General features: G+C 36.7%; 2 protein-coding genes across 2 annotated transcripts; both read left to right on the forward strand.

Annotated features, from left to right (window-relative positions):
- The first annotated feature begins 367 nt into the window (after positions 1 to 367).
- LOC100339919 (olfactory receptor 5K1) lies at positions 368 to 5,963 on the forward strand. The gene has a single exon (XM_070071970.1). It carries the CDS (start codon positions 1,617 to 1,619, stop codon positions 2,541 to 2,543), a length of 927 nt encoding a protein of 308 aa, XP_069928071.1. The 5' UTR covers positions 368 to 1,616; the 3' UTR covers positions 2,544 to 5,963.
- A 6,120-nt stretch (positions 5,964 to 12,083) lies between these two features.
- On the forward strand, positions 12,084 to 14,405 carry LOC100355809 (olfactory receptor 5K1). Its single transcript, XM_008267069.4, has one exon. It carries the CDS (start codon positions 12,084 to 12,086, stop codon positions 13,008 to 13,010), a length of 927 nt encoding a protein of 308 aa, XP_008265291.2. The 3' UTR covers positions 13,011 to 14,405.
- The last annotated feature ends 7,579 nt before the right edge of the window (positions 14,406 to 21,984 follow it).

Here is a 21,984-nt window from a genome sequence, read left to right on the forward strand (position 1 = left end):
ATGGAAATAAAAAGTCTTTTAAAATTTTTATTGTGTTGCAATATATAACATATATAACATGTAATATATAACATAAAAATTATTACATTAGCCATATTGTAGTATTACTTCAAAAATGTTAAGTACATTCATGAATATTCATATCTAGGACTTTTTTCATCTTCCCAAACTGAAACTTAGTACCCATTAAACAAGAGCTCCTCATTCCCACCTCTCCTTGACATCCACCATTCCACAAAAGTACCACAAAGAGTCCATGGAAAAGAGAATTAAAATATGACTTTATGTTTATGCAAAAGATTTTTTAAAATCTCTGGATACCTCAAATTTTTTGTCCTTTATGTCTGCCTTATTTCACTTAGCATATAGGTTCATCCATGTTGTAAGGTGTCAGATTCATTCTTTTTTTTTTTTTAAGATTTATTTTATTTATTTGAAAGACAGAGTTACAGAGAGAAGTAGAGACAGAGACAGAGAGAGAGGTCTTCCATCTGCTGGTTCACTCCCCAGATGGCCGCAATGGCCACAGCTGTGCTGATCTGAAGCCAGGAACCAGAAGTTTCTTCCAGGTCTCCCACATGGGTGCAGGGGCCCAAGAACTTGGGCCATCTTCTAGGCTATCCCAGGCCATAACAGAGAGCTGGATCGGAAGAGGAGCAGCTGGGACTAGAACCGGCGCCCATATGGGATGCCGGCGCTTCAGGCCAGGGCATTAACCCGCTGTGCCACAGCACCGGCCCCCAGATTCATTCTTTTCAACATTAAATAACATTCATGTTATACTCACATGTATATACCACACTAAATTTATCCATTCGTCTGTCTGTAGACATTGAGTGGTTTCCACCTTTTGGGTACTGTGAATAATGACAGTATGAATATTGATGTTTGAAAATATTTTTTTATTTATTTTCACTTTACTTGGGGGGGGGGGTGGAGAGCGTGCTTCCATTTGCTGGTTCACTCCTCAAATGCCAGCAACATTCATGACTGGGCCAAGCCCAAGTCAGAAACCTCGGACCCAATCCAGGTCTCTCATATGGGTGGCAGGGTCCCAAGTACTTGAATTACCATGTGCTGCCTCCTAGAATGTGAAATAAGTTGTTTTGGAAGCAGATCCAAGACTCGAACCAAGGACTCTGATATGGGATGTGGGCAACCCAAGTGATGTCTTAGCTGCTGAGCCAAACGTTTATTCCTGAAAATAGTCTTTTAAATAACATTATTAATCATGATGTATATAGCCACTGAAATTGTTTAGGAAAACTGATACCAACTGTTAACATTTAAACTATGACTCAGCTTTACCTAATCCAAATAGAGAAATATTTTGCCCTGATTATTTCTCTCAAGACCTCAAAAGCCTTTATGTGCATATGTTATGATGTTTATAATGAAAAAAAGTTGGAAAATGTGCAATAAACAACCAATAATGTAAAAGTTTAGGGTAAATGATAATTCTCAAGAATTTAGAATGCATTGAAGTTCAGGTTACATGTGGAAGCATTGTGAAAGATATTTCTCTTCCTTTGAGCCAAACTAAGCTAAATTATATTTGGGGAATGTTATAAATTAATATTTTATTTCTCCACAATTATTTTTCAGAGAAATTAGGAATGCCTGAAGAAAATCATAGCATGAAAAATGAGTTTATCCTCACAGGATTTACAGATAAACCAGAGCTAACCTCTCTGTTTTTTGTGGTATTTTTTGTCATCTATCTAGTGACCATCGTGGGAAATCTTGGTCTGATGATACTAATTTCAAAAGAGCGTTGTCTTCATACACCAATGTACATGTTTCTGGGAAACTTGGCTCTTGTGGATTCTTGCTGTGCCTCTGCAATTACTCCAAAGATGTTAGAGAACTTCCTTTCTAAAGACACAATGATTTCCCTCTACGAATGTATGCTGCAGTTCTATTTTCTTTGCACTGTTGAAACTGCAGATTGCTTTCTGCTGGCAGCAATGGCCTATGACCGCTATGTGGCCATATGCAGCCCCCTGCAGTACCACACCAGGATGTCAAAGAAGCTCTGTGTTCAGATGATCATCGGGGCCTTCATAGCTGGAAACTTGCATTCCATGATTCATGTAGGGCTTCTCTTTAGGTTAGCATTTTGTGCATCAAACCACATTCACCACTTTTACTGTGATATTCTTCCTTTGTACAGACTCTCCTGTGTTGATCCTTATGTCAATGAACTGGTACTATTCATCTTTTCAGGCTCAATTCAAGTCTTCACCATAGGTAGTGTCTTAATATCTTATCTCTACATTCTTTTTACAATTTTCAAAATGAAATCCAAAGAGGGAAGGGCCAAAGCCTTTTCCACTTGTGCATCCCACTTTCTGTCTGTTTCGTTATTCTATGGGTCTCTTTTCTTCATGTATGTTCGACCCAATTTGCTGGAAGAAGGAGATAAAGATATACCAGCTGGTGTTTTGTTTACAATAGTTGTTCCCTTACTCAATCCTTTCATTTATAGCCTGAGAAATAAGGAAGTAGTAAGTGTCCTGAGAAAAATTCTGAAGAAAAAATAATCTCAAAAAACTCTGAACAAACCACATTTATTGCAGCTTAATGATCTGAATGGAGAAAAAACTTCCACATGAAATTACAAAGAGGAAATGCAAAAATTATATGCAAAATATTTATAAATTATAATACATTCAATTTAGGCAATAATAATATAAGGGGAGAGCATATTGAAAGGAGTCAACTGTGCTAAATCCTAACTCAAAATAACAAAAATCAGAAGCAAATCTTGAACTCATTCAAGTAACAACAGAATTTTTTCAAGTGCATGGACTGTTTCAGCATCAAACCTAATTAGCACCCAAAAGACAACAGCCAAATTAGCAACAGAACCACTCCATATTTATTAGCAGTCCACTTCAGCAGGTTAGAATATTAGCACTCCAAGTCAGCTGAAAAGGGTTAAGTTCATGTGAATCTCCAACAAATGACTCCACTTACAACCACAAGCAACAAAATAACAAATTTGTAACTCATGAATTTTGAGGGACATTATTATGGTTGGAAGTGGTGAAGAATGAAAATTTCAGGTGACAATGAGTATTATATTTTCAAATTGAAATTGTTATGGAGTTAAATGACAAACACAAAATGTCCATTTTCCAATGAAAATACCTATAGAGTTTCAACTACTCCCATGTCTACATAAAGATTTGATAGCATAAAGCTCCAGACAATGTCACCCATGTGGGATCTGAAGAGTCACTGTTGGTGTTGCCTTAGGCTACGCCTCTTCTGTGCTCTTCCTGAGAGGTGAAAAAGGGACTCTAATGTGGGTCATGATATGGAGACATGAAAAAAGTACAATGTTGAACTATAGATATGCCTTATCTAAAATAATTTCTTTTTTTTTTTCTTTTCACCATTGCAAGATCTAAACTTGTGAACAGTGACTAAAACCTCTGATCTTAATGTGACATTATAAAAGAATTACTTACCAAATATTCACTTAACTTTTATTTGTTGCAACCCTGCTATGTGGAAGAACTGTTCGAGGTCCTGGTATACATCAGTAGTCAAAATACCAGTTTTCCCATCTTCTTAAAGAAGAGAAAATTGCCATGATTTTAATTACCTACTTCTGGATCAAGGAGGGTGCATATCAAATAACAGGAAAACACCCCCTTTTGCTTCCTCTCTTTGCTCTGAAGCCACCTCTAAATTCCCAGAAGGCAACTGTCAGGTTGCAGCAGTACTCCAACCTAGACTGCCACACGAGACTTACTTCACTAGAAAATCAACATGTTGAGCCTACTTAGGAGAAGCAACATGAACAAAGATACATTTCCAACTCATGGATGCAAAACTATAACCAGGTACTTTCTCTTTGTAACCTCGAAGAGAATCTAACCTAACTCACTCTAATTATGCTTGGACTTTCAATGGTTTCCTCGATTATTTCAAGTTAAGTCCCATTAATTCAGCATCTTCCCAACTCCATTTCTCTCCTTCTGTGACTCTGTGTGAATGTGTAAGTCTCTTCCTGATAGCATGGCACTGAGTACAGATATCATGTTGCAAATGAGTTTAGTCCAAGCTGTAGTCCTCTGAGAAGTTTGAATCTATTTGAGTTTCTGGTAATCTCTTCACAGCACCATTACTGTATGTATCTGCATCCCTGTTTACTTAGTTCCCATGCTACAGTGATTGTCAGTTAAAGAATCTTCTTGTCCAAGTCCTACAAGGCTTAAGATCTGCTGGCTCTGCCTCTTGCTCTTTCTCCTCTATTTCTGAGCAAATTCTCCTAAACTCTTTTTCTCTAAGTCCATAGGAAACTGAAGGGCAAGCATTTTTTCATTTATTGGTTTGAGAGACAAAGCAACAGAGGGAAGAGACAGAGAAGGAGAGAGGGAGAGAGGGAGGGAACAAGGGAGGGAGAGAGAGAGAGAGAGACAGAGAGAGAGAGAGAGAGAGAGAGAGAGAGAAACAGAGAGATCTTGAATTTACTGGTTCAGTCTCTAAATGACCACAATGGCCAGGTCTGGACCAAGCTGAAGCCATCCTGTTCTCCAATATGAGTGGCAGAGGTCCAAATACCTAGGTCATATGCTGCTGCTTTCCCAGGCACATTAACAGGAAGCCGGACTGGAAGCAGCACAGCCTGTAGTCAAAGCAGCATTCTGATATGGATTCCAACATTACAAGTAGCGCTTAACCCACTGCGCCATATCGCCGGCTCCTTTTATGACAATTCTTAGTTCCTCAGACAACATTGTCACTTTAAGGATTGCAAATTGAATGCTATAGTAACTAATGAGAATCTCTGTGTTGGAATATTAGCCAATATCATACTATTACTTCATTTTACATTAAACAATTAACATTTAAGGCGATTTGTAGATATTTTTATGCATATAACACTTCATATGTTTTAATTATGCTAATTCTGATACATTATTTCTTGTTCTCAGGGTGAATTGTCAATTCCCTGAGTATCCAGAGTTTGGTGAACTAGAAAATACTCTCCATATAATTGTCCTTGGGATAATGTTAGCCTTCAATTCCTGCCCATTCCCAGCCCATGAAAAGTGCCCTGAAGTTGGCCTTGCTTGTTGGAACAGGTCGCTTTATCAACAGGCCTATCTCAATACCTAATTTGAATTCAGGAAAGAGGGTAGCAAAGTGAAGCTGCTGAAAGAGCAAGAAGCAGAATGTAATACTATAGCCCATAACCTCTAGAGTCACACTCATTGTTAAGACTTTCATTAATCCTTTTAATGTAACTCTCAGGTTGTATTTTTAATTTGTCAAGATTAGATTGCATTAGGATTGTGTTCAAGGGAGTCTATCCCTCCTTTTGGGTCTAATAATATATTCTTTTTAAATCTGGTCCTATGTTAGGTGCATATATATTTACGACTGCTTTATCTTCTTGCATAATTGATTCTGTAATCAAGATACAATATCCTTCTTGTCTCTTTCTGCAATTTTTTAAAGTCTGTTTTACCTGACATAAGTATAGATACTCCATTTGTTTTGGTTTCCATTTGCATGCTTTATTTCTAACCTTTCACTTTCAGTCTATGTGTATCTTTTTCTGTGAAGTATAGGCAGCATAATTGGGTCTTATTCTTTTTTTTTTTTTAATTCATTTGGCCAGGGGCCAGCGCTGTGGCATAGTAAGTTCAGTCTCTGCCTGTGGTGCTGGCATCCCATATGGGCACCAGTTGGAATCTCAGCTGCTCTACTTCTTATCCAGTTCCCTGCTAATGGCCTGGGAAAGCAGTGGAATATGGCCTCAAGTGCTTGATCCTTGTACCTACATGGCAGACCCAGAAGAGGCTCCTGGCTCTTGGTGTTCGCTCTGGCAGATCTGGGGAGCAAACCAAAAGATGGAAGACCTCTCTTCTCTCTCTGTCTCTTCCTCTCTCTGTCTGTAATGCTGCATCTCAAATAAATAAATAAATCTTTTAAAAATTCATTTGGCCTTCTGTATATAAAGATAATTGAAAATGCTGGGCCGGCGGTGCGGCTCACTAGACTAATCCTCCGCCTAGCGGCGCCGCTACACTGGGTTCTAGTCCCGGTCGGGGTGCCGGATTCTGTCCCAGTTGCCCTCTTCCAGCCAGCTCTCTGCTGTGGCCAGGGAGTGCAGTGGAGGATGGCCCAAGTCCTTGGGCCCTGCACCCCATGGGAGACCAGGATAAGTACCTGCCATCGGATCAGCGCGGTGTGCCGGCCGCAGTGTGCTGGCCGCGGCGGCCATTGGAGAGTGAACCAACGGCAAAGGAAGACCTTTCTCTCTGTCTCTCTCTCTCAGTGTCCACTCTGCCTGTCAAAAAAAAAAAAAAAAGAAAATGAATCTTGATGTGAATGGAATGGGAGAGGGAGTGGCAGATGGGTGGGGTGCGAGTGGGAGGGAAATTATGGGGGAGGGGGAGCCATTGTAATCCATAAACTGTACTTTGGAAATTTATATTTATTAAATAAAAAAAATTCATTTGGCCAACCACTACTTTTGACACGAGAATTCAATCCATTTACATTCAAGGTTAATACTGATAGAAAATTCCAGCTGGAATAACTAAGAATTCAAGAGAAGACTAAAACAATAAAATCTTAGATGAAAGAAGAGATGCTAAAACTGTATCACAGAAATACCTAGAATCATGAGACTTTAAAAAAATTACATGCAAAAATGGATAACCTAGAAGATATTTATAAATTTTTAGAAATATACAACCTACCAAGACTGAATCATGCAGGAATAAAAAAATCTGAAGAGACTGATAATGAATGAAGATGTTGAGCCAGTAACCAAAAACTCCTGATGAGGAGAACCAAGAACCTGAAGACTTTAGTAGTGAATTCTATAAAATATTTAAAGAATAAAGAATGACAATCCTACTCTCTTACAAAAAGTTAAAGTGAGAGGAATATTTCCCAGTATATTTTATATGGCCAGCATTGCCAAGTAACACAGCCACACTAGGACACTACAAAGAAAAGAAAATTAGATGGGTATCTTCGATGAACATAGATGCAAAAATCCTCAACAAAATACTAGCAAACTAAATTCAATCTCACATGGAAAGGATAATATGCAATGATCAATTGGGACTTATCCCTGGGAGGCAAGGAAGATTCAAATATACAATCCAGTGAATGTAGAACATCACAATAGCAGAGTGATAAATAGAAGTCATATGATTATCTCAATAGATTCAAAAAGTAATTTAATGAAATTTCATTTCAGTTGATGTACTAGTGCAGTGTAATGACAATAGTGGAAAGGGGGGCTGGCACTGTGGCATAGCAGGTTAAGCCACAGCCTGCAGCACCATCATCCCATACGAGCAGCAGTTTGAGTCCCAGCTGCTCCACTTCCAATACAACTCCCTGCTAATGTACCCGGGAAAGTAGCAAAGACAGCCAAGTCCCTGGGCTCCTGCATCCATGTGGGAGACTCAGTCCTGGCTCCTTCCTGGGGAGTGAACCAGGATATGGAAGATCAATCGATCTCTCTCTCTCTCTCTCCCTCTCTCTCTTTTTTCTATGTCTCTCCTTTCTCTGTAACTATATCTCTCAAATAAATAAATCTTAAAAAAATGGAAAAGGTGCTCCTTTCCAACCTCTGACCGTATCATACCTTTTCCCCTCTGTAGCAATCAATCCTAGCCTGGTTTTCACTTCCTCCATGAGCCTTTGCTGACATATCAGGTGGAATTGTTTTCCTCACTTAGAATTTTATGTCAGATTGGTGATAAGCATAAATGGTATCAACTCAAGTGAATGATTATCAAAACAAAACCCTTAAAAGTTTAAGAAATGGGCATTTGCCTTATTCTCTAGGTCTCAAAGGATACATTTAGTAAATCTAATTTAGTGCTTTTGTGACGTTCAGAGGATTGAGTCTCTTAGGCTATACTCCATTGTGAATGCCAAGTAAATCCCCTTAGAACTATTTTGAAAATTTGAAGTATTCTCCACCAATGGCATAAATATTGTCATTTACTTTAATAAATGCTTAAGAGTTTAGAACTGGATCTACATTAAAAGACTAACATTTATCTAGCAATTGACTTTTACCAAGCAATCCAGGTGAGAAAGAATTTAAGCTCTTTTTTCTAGAAATATTAACCTCTAGAAACATGTGTTTCTCTACATTCTTTAGGGTTTTTTTTCCATTAAAATTCCAGTTTTTCAATTTTGCAAGATCTTTAAGGTCTTCCCATGAATCAAAATCTATTGTGTAAGCACTAGACAAATGATTGTCATTTATTTGTATCACTTCTGAATGCAACTGGAGCCTAAATTTACCAAAAACAAAAAAAGAACAAGAAAGCATGTTTGTAGTCATGACGGAATATATTAGTGAAATATCTGAAACCTTTTAAAATAACATGCTTTGTCATATAACTTATCATTCAGATGAAATGGACTGTTAGCCTCTATAATGAAATGGTGTTTAAAACATTTATGTTGTTCACTCTCTATCTGTTAAATAAATTATATTACAGAGAATATGACTAGAAGCCAGGTTTTTAAGCTCCAAGTATAATTTTAGGGAGCTTTCTATTATCCATTTTGACTTGTGGAGAAACAAAATATCAGTATAAATCTTATTTCTGCTTGATCAGTTACAACCAACTGGGAAAACTAAAGGAAATGTAATTATGTGACTTCAAGAAAATAACGGTAACACATTTAATGAAAAAAATCAAATATATATAATATAGTATATATAGATATATATATTTCATATAGATTATGCATAAATATATACTTATATTTCAAATGTTAATTTTTAAATATTACTGCTAGAGGTATCATTCTTAAGCAACCTGAAATTTAAAGGTCAGAAATATTTTCAAGGAGCCAAAAAGGAATTCTTTCTGTATTTCATCCAAACAGTTTTCCCTGTGTTCTTGAAATTTAGAGTATAATTATGGTCACTGAAAATCTAAGAAACCACCAATCTAGAAATGTCTAAGATAGTCAGCTAACCTTCTAAAGAAAGTATGTAGCACAGAGCAGGCAGTCCATAAATAATTCTCATAGTAAATGAAGTAAATCAAAGTATATTAAATTAAAACATTCCCCTAGTAGTTTGGAATAGTTTGTCTATAAGGATAGGCTTAAAGGGTCAATAATGAAAATTTGAAAAGTATCCTGAAATTTAATAAATATGGGCGTCATTGAACCTTAGAAAATCATGGAAATACTTGACAAGTAAAATAATAAAAATTGAAATTAAAGATATAGCACTTTCTGTAGAGGCAAGTAACAAGATTACATTACCATAACATCTGAGTATATGCCTTAATGGCTTGAGACCTATGCAAGATTGTCAGCAAATTATTAATATTTATACTTGTCAATGCCATCATCATGTTAATGGAGCCAGCACTTACTCAATATATCCAAAATAATATCATCCACTACACATTGGAAAGTGTAAGAAACACTGGATCCCCAATACTAGTGTGGAGTTATCAACATATAAAACATAGCAAATTTAAGTTCTTGTAATTTTACTTGCTTAGCAAAATATACAGTTTTCTGATTATAAAAGTAACAGTTATGGCCGGCACCGTGGATAACTTGGCTAATACTCCGCCTGCGGCGCCGGCACCCCAGGTTCTAGTCCCAGGGCACCGGATTCTGTCCTGGTTGCTCCTCTTCCAGTCCAGCTCTCTGCTGTGGCCCGGGAGTGCAGTGGAGAATGGCCCAAGTGCTTGGGTCCCTGCACCCGCATGGGAGACCGGGAAGAAGCACCCGGCTCCTGGTTTTGGATCAGCACAGCGCTGGCCATAGCGGCCATTAGGAGAGTGAACCAACGGAAGGAAGACCTTTCTCTCTGTCTCTCTCACTGTCTATAACTCTCTCTCTGTCTCATAGTCTAACTCTGCCTGACAAAAAATTTAAAAAAAAAGAGTAACAGTTATGGTAGAGAAAATAGAAGAAAATATAAAGCGGAAAAAAAATCAACCTATAATTTCAGTGTGTTTTCTTGTTTTTTTTTCTATTATTTTCATATGTAGGTAATTATTTAGAAGTCAGAAGTATACAATATATAAACTTTCTCCTTTTTAATGTAACATTTTTGTCTGTCATTACATAAAATTTTCTAAGAAGACACCATTTTTTACTGATTGCACAATTAACTATCATATGGAAGATTCACATTTTCTGTCATTTTGAGTAAATGGTTACCATTAGGGTGTTTTGAATTTGTCATTATTATTAGTGGCATTACAATGAACATCACTATATGTAAATTTTTTAATGTTCTGTTTCTTTGTTTCTGAACTGATCAAAACATGTGAATCTTTAGGAATTTCCTTAATCTATTATGAAAGTATTTTCCAATGATTGTACCACTTTATACATCAGCCAGGAATGCAATTAGGTTTCCATCTCTCTATGCTGGACAATACTACATATAACCATTTTTTTTAAATCTTCCAATATAGCCTCATAGTTATTTCAACTTAGATTTTTTTTTATTAATAATAAAGTCACACACTGTTGATTTGCTTAAAAAAAAAAACTTTTAAGATTTTTCTCTTCTTGACCTGTGCTTATTCTCTAGTGGTTATTCCTACTCTTTTGTATAAGTATTTTTATAGAATAAAACTATAGGAACATTATGTTGTTTATTGCAGCTAATCTCCCAATTTGTGTTTAACATTTCATTTTATTCTACTTTTTTTTTTTTTTGACATGGAGAGTTAGACAGTGAGAGAGAGAGACAGAGAAAGAGTTATAGACAGTGAGAAAGAGACAGAGAGAAAGGTCTTCCTTATTTTTTAAGTGTATGCTCCACTATTATTGGATATGATAAATTTCTAGAAATATGTAAATAAAACCATTAAATTTTTATTTTAATAAATTATATGGAATATTTAACATTTTACCCTTATGTGCATACTTCAGTGACATTAAATACTGCAACAATCAGCATCATTCATCTCCAGAACTTTTCCGTCTTCTCAACCTGAAATATGTACCAGTAAACAACAGCTGCACCCCTGTTCTCCCCTTGGCAAGTAGCATTTATTTTTTATTTATTTATTTATTTATTTTAATTTTTTTTGACAGGCAGAGTGGACAGTGAGAGAGACAGAGAGAAAGGTCTTCCTTTTGCCGTTGGTTCACCCTCCAATGGCTGCCACGGCTGGCGCGCTGCGGCCGGCGCACCGCGCTGATCCAATGGCAGGAGCCAGGAGCCAAGTGCTTTTCCTGGTCTCCCATGGGGTGCAGGGCCCAAGGACTTGGGCCATCCTCCACTGCACTCCCTGGCCACAGCAGAGAGCTGGCCTGGAAGAGGGGCAACCGGGACAGAATCTGGCGCCCCAACCGGGACTAGAACCCGGTGTGCTGGCGCCGCAAGGCGGAGGATTAGCCTAGTGAGCCGCGGCGCCGGCCGGCAAGTAGCATTTAACTTTCTGCATCTGCAAAGTTGACCACTCTACCTACCCAGTTTAAGCTGAATCATACACTATCTATCCTTTTGTGTCTAACATATTTAAGTTAGCACAATGTCCTTGAGTAGCATCCAACTTGTGTCAGAATTTCACTCCTACTGAAGGCTAAATAATATACCATTGTGTGTATGTATCTATTTTATTCATTCCTCAGTGCATGATTTGAGTTGTTTTCACCTTCTGGCTAGTGCGCAGAATGTTACAATGAATGCTCATGTGCAAAAATAGTCACTGAAATATTAGGATTCACAGCTTAGTCAATGAACTTGAGAAAACTGGCACCAATTTGACACTTAAAATTATGAGTCAACTTCACCCTACTCAGATGTTTTTGACTATGAATATCTCTCTTTAAAACTTTCAGTTTCATCTCTGTGTACCTAATCTGACGCTTTTCTTCAAAATATGATGGAAACAATGATTCAATTGATAGCCAAAAAGATAATAGCTTCAAGAGAATGATTCAGTCCCAGAAGCAGGCAAGCAGCAAAGTAACACCTGAAAACATTCTGGAAAGTGCTCTCCTGACTCGCTTCTGGATCAAGGACAGGTCAATATTTGTTTAGGATATGTTGTAAATTATTTCTTCTCAATTTTTGTTCATAAAAGCCAGGAATGGCTGAAGAAAACCATACCATGAAAAATAAGTTTGTACTAACTGGATTTACAGACCACCCAGAGCTGACAACTCTGCTGTTTATGGTGTTCTTTATCATCTATGTGATCACCATGGTGGGGAATCTTGGTTTGGTGGCATTAATTTTTACACAGCGTCAACTTAATACACCAATGTACATCTTTCTGGGCAACCTGGCTCTTGTGGATTCATGTTGTGCCTGTGCTATTACCCCTAAGATGTTGGAGAATTTCTTTTCTAAGGACAGAATGATTTCCCTCTATGAATGCATTATTCAGTTTTATATTCTTTGCACTGTTGAAACTGCAGATTGCTTTCTGCTGGCAGCAATGGCCTATGACCGCTATGTGGCCATATGTAGTCCACTTCAGTACCACACCATGATGTCAAAGAAACTCTGCATTCAGATGGCGATCGGGGCCTTCATAGCTGGAAACTTACATTCCATGATTCATGTAGGGCTTCTCTTTAGGTTAGCTTTCTGTGGCTCTAATCACATTAACCATTTTTATTGTGATATTCTTCCCTTGTACAGACTCTCCTGTGTTGATCCTTATATCAATGAATTGGTATTATTCATCTTTGCAGGTTCCATTGAAGTCTTCACTATAGGTAGTGTCTTAATATCTTATCTCTACATTTTTTTCACAATTTTTAAAATGAAATCCAAAGAGGGAAGGGTCAAAGCCTTTTCTACTTGTGCATCCCATTTTCTGTCTGTTTCATTATTCTATGGATCTATTTTCTTCATGTACATTAGACCCAATTTACTTGAAGAAGGAGATAAAGATATACCAGCTGGTGTTTTGTTTACAATAGTAGTTCCTGTATTAAATCCTTTCATTTATAGCCTGAGAAATAAGGAAGTAATAAGTATCTTGAGAAAAGTTCTGAAGAAACAATAATCTCAAGAAATTTTGAAACAAATGGTATTTACTGTAACTTAATAATTTAAATACAGCAATAACTTTCCAGTGAAATTACATGGAGAAAATGCACAAGTGGCAAGTAAAAAATTAAATATACTATAATGCAATCAAGTTACACAGCTCACATAAGGGAGAAATGCACAATAAGTAAACTTTGGTAAATATGAACTTAAAATAATAATAATCAAAACCAATCTTTAGTCCAATTAAGACAACTTATGATATTGTCATATTTATGGACTGTGTCAGTTTCTATGAGTACTAGTACCCAAGACAACAACAAATCTAACATTTTTAATAGTATCTAGTGGTGGAAGGGGGAATGCTATTGAGTTAGGAGGTGAAAAAAAGTATGACTGTTGAACAGTAGACAGGGCTTATATAAAATAAATCTATTCCTTTTCTTTCCACCATTGAAAAACATCAAGTTGTGGAATATGAGTTCCAATGATCTTATTGTGGTATCGTAAAATGATCACTTTCTAATTATTAACCCAAGATGTATGCATCAAGTACTGCAAAAAATTGAGGAAAATGGAATTAGAGTATGAATTTATTTTTTCAGAAAAATAATTTGGGGTTCAAAAATGTTTTTCATAATATGTGGCAAATCTGCATTATGAAAAATATATTAAAGGATTTCATTTTACATCAACATAGACAATTACTTTTAATTCCACTTTTTTCATAAAATGTTTGAGATACTCTCATAATTATTGAGATTCTCCTTTGTGGGAGTGCTGTTCTAGATTCTAGGGCCTATCAGTAGCCAAAACACCAGTTTTTTTTTTTTTTTTATCTCCTTAGATAATAGAACATTGCCAAGACTTACATACTAGCTTCTGGATCAGTGAGGAGCTGTATCAAATAACAGAAAAACTCGCCCATTCTACCAGATCTCTTCATCCTCTGAGTTCACTTCCAAATTCCTAGAAGGCAATTGTCAGGTTGCAGCATTCTCCAGGCTAGTCAGCCATCTAAGGCTGGCTTCTTATGAAAAAGCAGTTGGAAAACAGGTATAGTATTTCCATCTCCCAAATTCATGAATGCAAAAAATATAACCACTCATTTTCTCCTTATAAGCTCCAAGAAAATCTAACCTAACTCAAATGCACTCACACATTTCAAAATATTCTTTGTTGTTTCCAACTAAACTCCACAAATTGAGGATTTGCCAACCACATCTCCACCATTCCATGGTTGAATGTAAATGTGCAAGCCTTTGCCCCAAATCATGTCCTTGAGTACAGGTGTCATGCTGAAGATGAGCTCAGTCCAAGCTGTGGTTGTCTGGGATATCTGAACCCATTTAAGCCTCTTTTTGTCACCATCACTTTATCTACAGCAATGTTTAGTTTCTGTGCTACCTGCTGGCTCAATCTCTTTAGTCTTTCTTTGCTAATTTCTTCGTAAATTCTCTTTATCTCCTCCATTCAGGTCCAGGGTATATTTAGAAGAATTCCTTTTTGCAATTTGGTTGCTATACATTACTGGTACAATGCAGGACATTGAATGCTTTTACGGGATCATAGATCCCCAAACTTCTTTGGGGTTTCAGTGTCATTCTACCCCCATTCCTAGGACAATCCTCAGGAAATTAAATCACTGACCTCCATCTCAGTGACACAGCTTATCCACTCTGAGGTTACTTATTCCCAATTCACTGAATATTTATTTATAGAATGGGTCCAAACTTTAACGTTGTTATAAATGATTCCCAAATCTATTTCTATCTAAAATGGCATCAATGGCAATTGGACAAAAGAGCATTATAGATAGGCTTTATCTAAGGATTCCTGGTTATAGAGGGGAAAAACTCATAAAATGAATACTTTTAAAATCTTTACCAATATTTCAAAACTAGAGAAAAGCAGAGATTTATTTGGGACTCTTTTGAAAAAGCAAAACTAAAATACAAAGAAATAAATGCTTTATCAAATATTTAAGCAAATATTAGTTATGATTACAAATGTGAATAATTTGTTTTTGAGATAACATTTTTAGTTATTTTTTATTAGTATAAAGAGAACAGATTTCATGTATTTCATAGATACCATTCTAAGAGAATAACCACAGATTTTTCAAAATATATATGAATCAAGTCAATTATTTTTCAGAAAAATAAGATATAACTTGATAAAAATTTTAATCAACTTTAATATCAAGGAATAGTAATAAAACTGATTCATTAATTTTTTAAAAAACATCCAAAGGCTCCACAGGTTTTACCAAGGGTACCAACTTAATCCCTTATTATACAAATTACACTATTTTATCTCATTTGTATTTTCTTCACATTTTAATCATTTATCTTTCCAGGCCATTTTTGTTAGTGGGGCTGTATGTTTTATTTCTGCATCTCAAGATTATTTTGCATTAAATTTCAAATTTCTGCTACTATATCAGAAAATCAGTGGGTGATATGATAGAGCAATGGTGAAGACAGACACTAGTATGATTCATTGAGCAATGTTTACAGGGAAAGTAATTCTATTAGTGACTTGTTCATTCAAAAATATTGTGTTACGACAGTTTGTCCTTAGACAGCAGTGTCACTTTTGGCACTTACATATTGAATTCTATAATAACTATGAGGATCTGTGCATTTGGTACATCAAGTAATTCCACAGTTACTCTTTATATGTAAAAAATCTATCATTTGATAATCGAAAATGAATCTTGATGTGAATGGAAGGGGAGAGGGAGTGGGAAAGGGGAGGGTAGTGGGTGGGAGGGACGGTATGTGGGGGAAGCCATTGTAATCCATAAATCGTACTTTGGAAATTTATATTCATTAAATAAAAGTTAAAAAAAAAAGACTAAGAGATGGTAGAAAGAGGCACTGTGAAAGGAATCTCCATATTAGAGTGAGCTACCAAAGCAGTCTAGAGAATTCATTTTCATTGCTACATTAGTTATTGCTATTTGAGAAATAAATTTCTTATTTGTGCCTCTAAAAAAAAAATCTATCATTTGAGCTAATTTGTAGATATTTTTGATGCTTCTAACACTTCATATTTACATTTTAACTATTGGGATTTTACCAAATCCTAATGAGCTATTTCCTGCTAACAGATTGAGTTGCCAACTATCTCGATATCCAGAATTTGACGGACTGAAAATATTGACTCTATGCACTCATCACTAGGCATACCAATTATGTCCCTTTCAAAAATCATTCTTCCTGCAACTATTTTTGTCTTTGATTCCCACCCATTTCCAGCCCAACAAAAGAAATGTTCTGAAGTTGGCATTGTTTGTTGGGACAGGTCAACTTTATCAACAGGCCTATCTCATCACATAATTTTATTTAATTATTTATTTTCACTTTATTCAGGAGGCAGGAAGACAGAAAGAAGAGATCTTGCATTTGCTAATGCATTCCCCTAAATGATCACATCTGAGCGAGGCTCAATACAGGTCACTTAAGTGGGTGGCAGAGACCCAATGTACTTCAGCCTCCTGGAGTACACATTATTAGAAACCTGGATCAAAAGCATGTGATGGGACTCATGTCAATATGGGACTTAACCACTGTGCCAAATGCCTACCTCATGCTATATAATTTTAAATATGGGGTCCTCAGTGATGCTGCTGAAGCAGAAGAAAAGCAGAATGTAATAGCTATAGCCTGTTCATCTCTAGAGTCATAGTCACTGTTAAAACTTTCATTATTCTGCTTGCTCTAATTCTTAAGTTGTATTTTTAATCTATCAAGATGGACTATACTGGTACTATGAAATTGTTCTTGTATCAGATGAAATCAATGACCTCACTCCATTTCTGGACATGCCAGAGTCTGGTATGTCTCTCAAAGTTTTAACACTTGTGTCATAATGAACTATTTCTATTGATTTAAAGTTTTCATTAATTAAAGTGTGATTGCCATATTATTTGGAACATAAATATTTGTAAATGTTTACTGAGTCATACTCCTTCCATTTCCTCATTTTATGATCAATGTCATGAATTTCACATTATGTGGTATTAACATCCACATCTGCATTCAAAAAATATTGTATATTTTATGTTTACATATGAAGTTACCATTGCAAAATTGTTAAATCCGTGTATGCTCATCGAACTCTTCGTTGTACTTTTCTGTACATTTGTATTTTTTAAATATAATGAAAAGAGAAAATAATAAAGTTGGATAATTTTATAGTTTAAAAAGGAGATAAAGCTCACCTATGATTTGTGAAAGAGACATAGCTCACCCGATGATTTGTAAAGAGGAAAAGATTAATTTTTTTTATTTTTTTCATAATATGTATTTTCTTTTTTTTCAACTTTATTTAATAAATATAAATTTCCAAAGTACAACTTTTGGATTATAGCAGCTTTTCCCCCCATAACCTCCCTCCCACCTGCAACCATCCCATCTCCCACTCCCTCTCCCATCCCATTCTTCATCAAGATTCATTTTCAATTATCTTTATATACAGAAGATCAATTTAGTATGTACTAAGTAAAGATTTTAACAGACTGCACCCACACAAAAACACAAAGTATAGAGGACTGTTTGAGTAGTAGTTTTACCATTAATTCACATAGTACAACACATTAAGGACAGAGATCCCACTGTAAGTACACAGTGACTCCTTTTGTTGACTTAACAATTTGACACTCTTGATTATGGCGTCAGAAATCTCCCTAGGCTCTAGTCATGAGTTTCCAAGGCTATGGAAGCCTTTTGAGTTCACCAACTCCGATCTTATTTCGACAAGGCCATAGTCAAAGTGGAAGTTCTCTCCTCCCTTCAGAGAAAGGTACCTCCTTTTTTGATGGCCTTTTCTTTCCACTGGGATCTCATTTGCAGAGACCTTTCATTTAGGTCATTTTTTTTTTTTTTTTGACACAGTGTCTTGGCTTTCCACGCCTGTGAAACTCTCATGGGCTTTTCAGCCAGATGCAAATGCCTTAAGGGCTGATTCTGAGGCCAGAGTGCTGTTTAGGGCATCTGCCATTTTATGAGTCTGCTGTGTATCCTGCTTCCCATGTAGGATCATTCTCTACTTTTTAATTTTATCAATTATTATTTGTAGACACTGGTCTTATTTATGTAATCCCTTTGATACTTAATCCTATCTTTTTGATCAGTTATGAACTTAAACTGATCACTTTAACTAGTAAGATGGCATTGTTACATGCCACCTTGATGGGATTGAATTGGAATCCCCTGGCACATTTCTAGCTTTACCATTAAGGGTAAGTCTGAGTGAGCATGTGCCGAACTGGACATCTCCTCCCTCTTATTCCCACTCTTATATTTAACAGAGATCACTTTTTCAGTTAATTTTAAATGCCTAAGAATAACTGTGTGTTAATTAAAGAGTTCCACCAATGGTATTAAGTAGATAAAAAAATACTCAAAGGAATAAAATAGTAAGTTGTTCCTCAACAATCAGGACAAGGGCTGATCAAGTCATCGTTTCTCACGGTGTCCATTTCACTTCAACAGGTTTCCTTTTAGGTGCTCAGTTAGTTGTCACCAATCAGGGAGATCATACGATATTTGTCCCTTTGGGACTGGTTTATTTCACTCAGCATGATGTTTTCCAGATTCCTCCATTTTGTTGCAAATGACCAGATCTCATTTTTTTAACTCTTGTATAGTATTCTATAGAGTACATATCCCATAATTTCTTTATCCAGTCTTCTGTTGATGGACATTTAGGTTGATTCCATGCCTTCAATATTGTGAATTGAACTGCAATAAACACTGAGGTGCAGACAGCTCTTTTATTTGCTAATTAAATTTCCTTTGGGTAAATTCCAAGGAGTGGAATGGATGGGTTGTATGGTAGGGCTATATTCAGGTTTCTGAGGAATCTCCAAACTGTCTTCCATAGTGGCTTTACCAGTTTCCATTCAACCAACAGTGAGTTAGTGTCCCTTTTCCCCCACATCCTCACCAGCATCTGTTGTTAGTTGCTTTCTGCATGTAAGCCATTCTAACCAGGGTGAGATGAAACCTCATTGTGGTTTTGATTTGCATTTCTCTGATGGCTAGTGATCCTGAGCATTTTTTCATGTGTCTATTGGCCATTTGGATTTTCTCTTTTGAAAAATGTCTATTTTAGGTTCTTGGCCCATCTCTTAAGTGGGTTGTTTGTTTTGTTGTTGTGGAGTTTCTTGATCTCTTTGTAGATTCTGGTTATTAAACCTTTATCTGTTGCATAATTTGCAAATATTTTTTCGCATTCTGTTGGTTGCCTCTGCATTTCCTGATTGTTTCTTTTGCTGTATAGAAACTTCTCAACTTGATGTAAAGATTAAAAATTAAAGGGGAGGGTTGCAGGTGGGAGGGACATTATGGGGGGGAAGCCATTGTAATCCATAAGCTGTACTTTGGAAATTTATATTCATTAAATAAAAGTTAAAAAAAATAAAGAAAGTAGACTATATTAATGAACACCAACACTCAAATAATAAGAATTATGGAGAAATAATTGTGAATATAAAGAGCAGAAAATCATAAAGAAATAATCCATAACTATTTCCACATAATGCCATATACTTGCTAGATCAAAAGGGCCTACCAAGTGCACAATAAATGGAAAAAGAAAGAAGATGGGAAAAGATGAAGGGGAAGATGAATTGGGAATTTAAACATAGGGATAGGCACTCACAGAAGGAAAATGATGCAGAGAGATATAAAGAGAACACTATGTGAGGATGGAGGACATATTAATGCATCTATGTCCAAGGAACATCAAAAATTGACAGCAATTTTTACAAGTTAGGAAGAGGTAAAGGATTCTCTCTCTATAGGTTCAAAGGGAGCATGGCCCTTCAAACATCTCATTTTTAGACTTCCAACTTCCAGAACCATGAAATGATAAGTTTCTTGGATGTTAAGTCATCCCATGTAGTTGTACATTACTATGGCCAATCTGAGAAATGAATATAACTGGGTTAACTTACAACATGACTACCAGATTCTAAGAATGAGTGTATAAAGAGAGAACAAAGCAAAACTGCATGACATCATAATGATCCAGTTTTGGAAGTCAAATTGCATCACTTCCACCTCATTTCATTTGTTGTTTATTTGTTCACATTTTAGCTACATTCAAGGGGAGGAGATCCTTTGATTGAAGAACCAAAGTGACTCCATTTTAAAACAATAAAAAAGGCAGCCTCCGTTTCCCATAGCAGATCCGGGTCCTTGTAAAAGCAGGCATTCAGGCATTCTGGAGATATCAAAACTTACCAGGGACAGCTAGCTCGGTAAACCAAGGACAGCACAGTAGAGATCGCTAAACAAAGTAACTCCTTGTGCCCAAAGCTTCTGTGCTGTAAGCCTCTGCTGTAACTCTCTGTACCCAAAGCTTCCATGCTGTATGTACCTCTTTTTTCCTGCTGATGTAGCCCTTTTTTCCTTTAAAAACTCTCCCAAAGACCGGGGCCTCACTCCTTCCTCCGCTGTGCCGGTTGGTTGGATGGGGTCCCTGTCGCGGCTTGTACTCCCGAATAAACCTTGCTTTTGCAGTTCGGTGTGATCGACTCTGGGGGTCTCTGTGGGGATCTAACGATCTGGGCACAACATATTTTTTGGTGCCCATCAGATGAAGAGAGTCAACATCATACTATAAGAGCATATGGGATGAGGCACACTGTGTTGGTCATCTCTGGTAAATACAATCTGCCAAAATGCTAGAAGAGTTGAGAAAAATGATAGGGCAAGCATTAGGGTAGGCCAAGAGCTAGATTTAGAGGAGAAATACTGCACTGCATAACTCATTTTTTCTTTGTAAAATATTGTTCCCTGGATAAATGTAAGATGGGTATTGTAAACAAAAAAAATAGTGATTTTATTTGCATTTCCCTGATGGTTAGTGATCCTAAGCATTTTTTTTTTCATGTGTGTTGCTCATTTGTATTCCACCTTTTGAAACAATACCTGATCATGTCCCTTGCTCATTTCTTAACTGGATGATTTGTTTCCTTGCTACTGAGTTTCTTCAGCTCCTTATATATTCTGGATATTAATCCTTCATCCCATGCATAGTTTGCAAATATTTTGTCCCATTATGTCAGTTGCCTCTTCACGTTGTTGAGTATTTCCTTTGCTGTGCAGAAGCTTCTTAGCTTGATGTAATCCCATTTGTCTTTGCTTTTATTGCCTGTGCTTCTGGGATTTTATTCAAGAAGTCTTTGCCTATGCCACTGTCTTAACAGTTTCCCCAATGTTTTTCTCTAGTAATTTGGTAGTATCAGGCTGAGAATTTGGATCCTGGATCCATTCTGAGTTGATTTTTGTGTAAGCTGTAAGGTGTAAGGTAGGTGTCTTGTTTAATACTTCTGAATGTGTAAATCCTTTTACAACAAAATGGATGTAATCATATGTGGTGGAATGAGCAGGCCATGCCAAGATGGCCACTGACAAGTGAGTGTCAGTTACGCAGGAATGGCTTTGAAACCCACCTGGCAACAGAGCCTGCCTGGCAACAGGTTGTGATTGGATGGTTTTGGAAACCACATGGCAAACGGAGCCTGCCTGGCAACAGGCTGTGATTGGATGGCTTTGGAAACTGCCTGGCAAGCTGTTGTACTAACTGAAATAAACAAGTCTGCGGGCTGCTTGCCTCAAGCCCACTTTCATCCGACTCCCAGGGTAGGTGTGGTGACTCCACACCTCTTGCCCCCACCACGCTCCTCCTCTCAGAAATGAATCCACTGCAACATTGTTGAGAAATCAACTGCAACAATCATATACCTTTATGTTTCATGAAATAAACCCACTCTAAAAAGACAATGTATTTTTTCTTATATGTAATAGCTAATATAGAGTACAAAAAATTAGAAGAATGAAACTGACATCTTATGATTTGATTGTTTATAGCCCTTGTCTATATTCCTATGGAACAGTGGTCTTTCTACCTTCTACTTGTTGAATATGATTAGTGCTGCATCAATCCTGTGATTATAAAGTAAACTAAAGGTA

The sequence above is a fragment of the Oryctolagus cuniculus genome, chromosome 4 (assembly GCF_964237555.1).
Source record: "Oryctolagus cuniculus chromosome 4, mOryCun1.1, whole genome shotgun sequence".
Classification (NCBI taxonomy): domain Eukaryota; kingdom Metazoa; phylum Chordata; class Mammalia; order Lagomorpha; family Leporidae; genus Oryctolagus; species Oryctolagus cuniculus.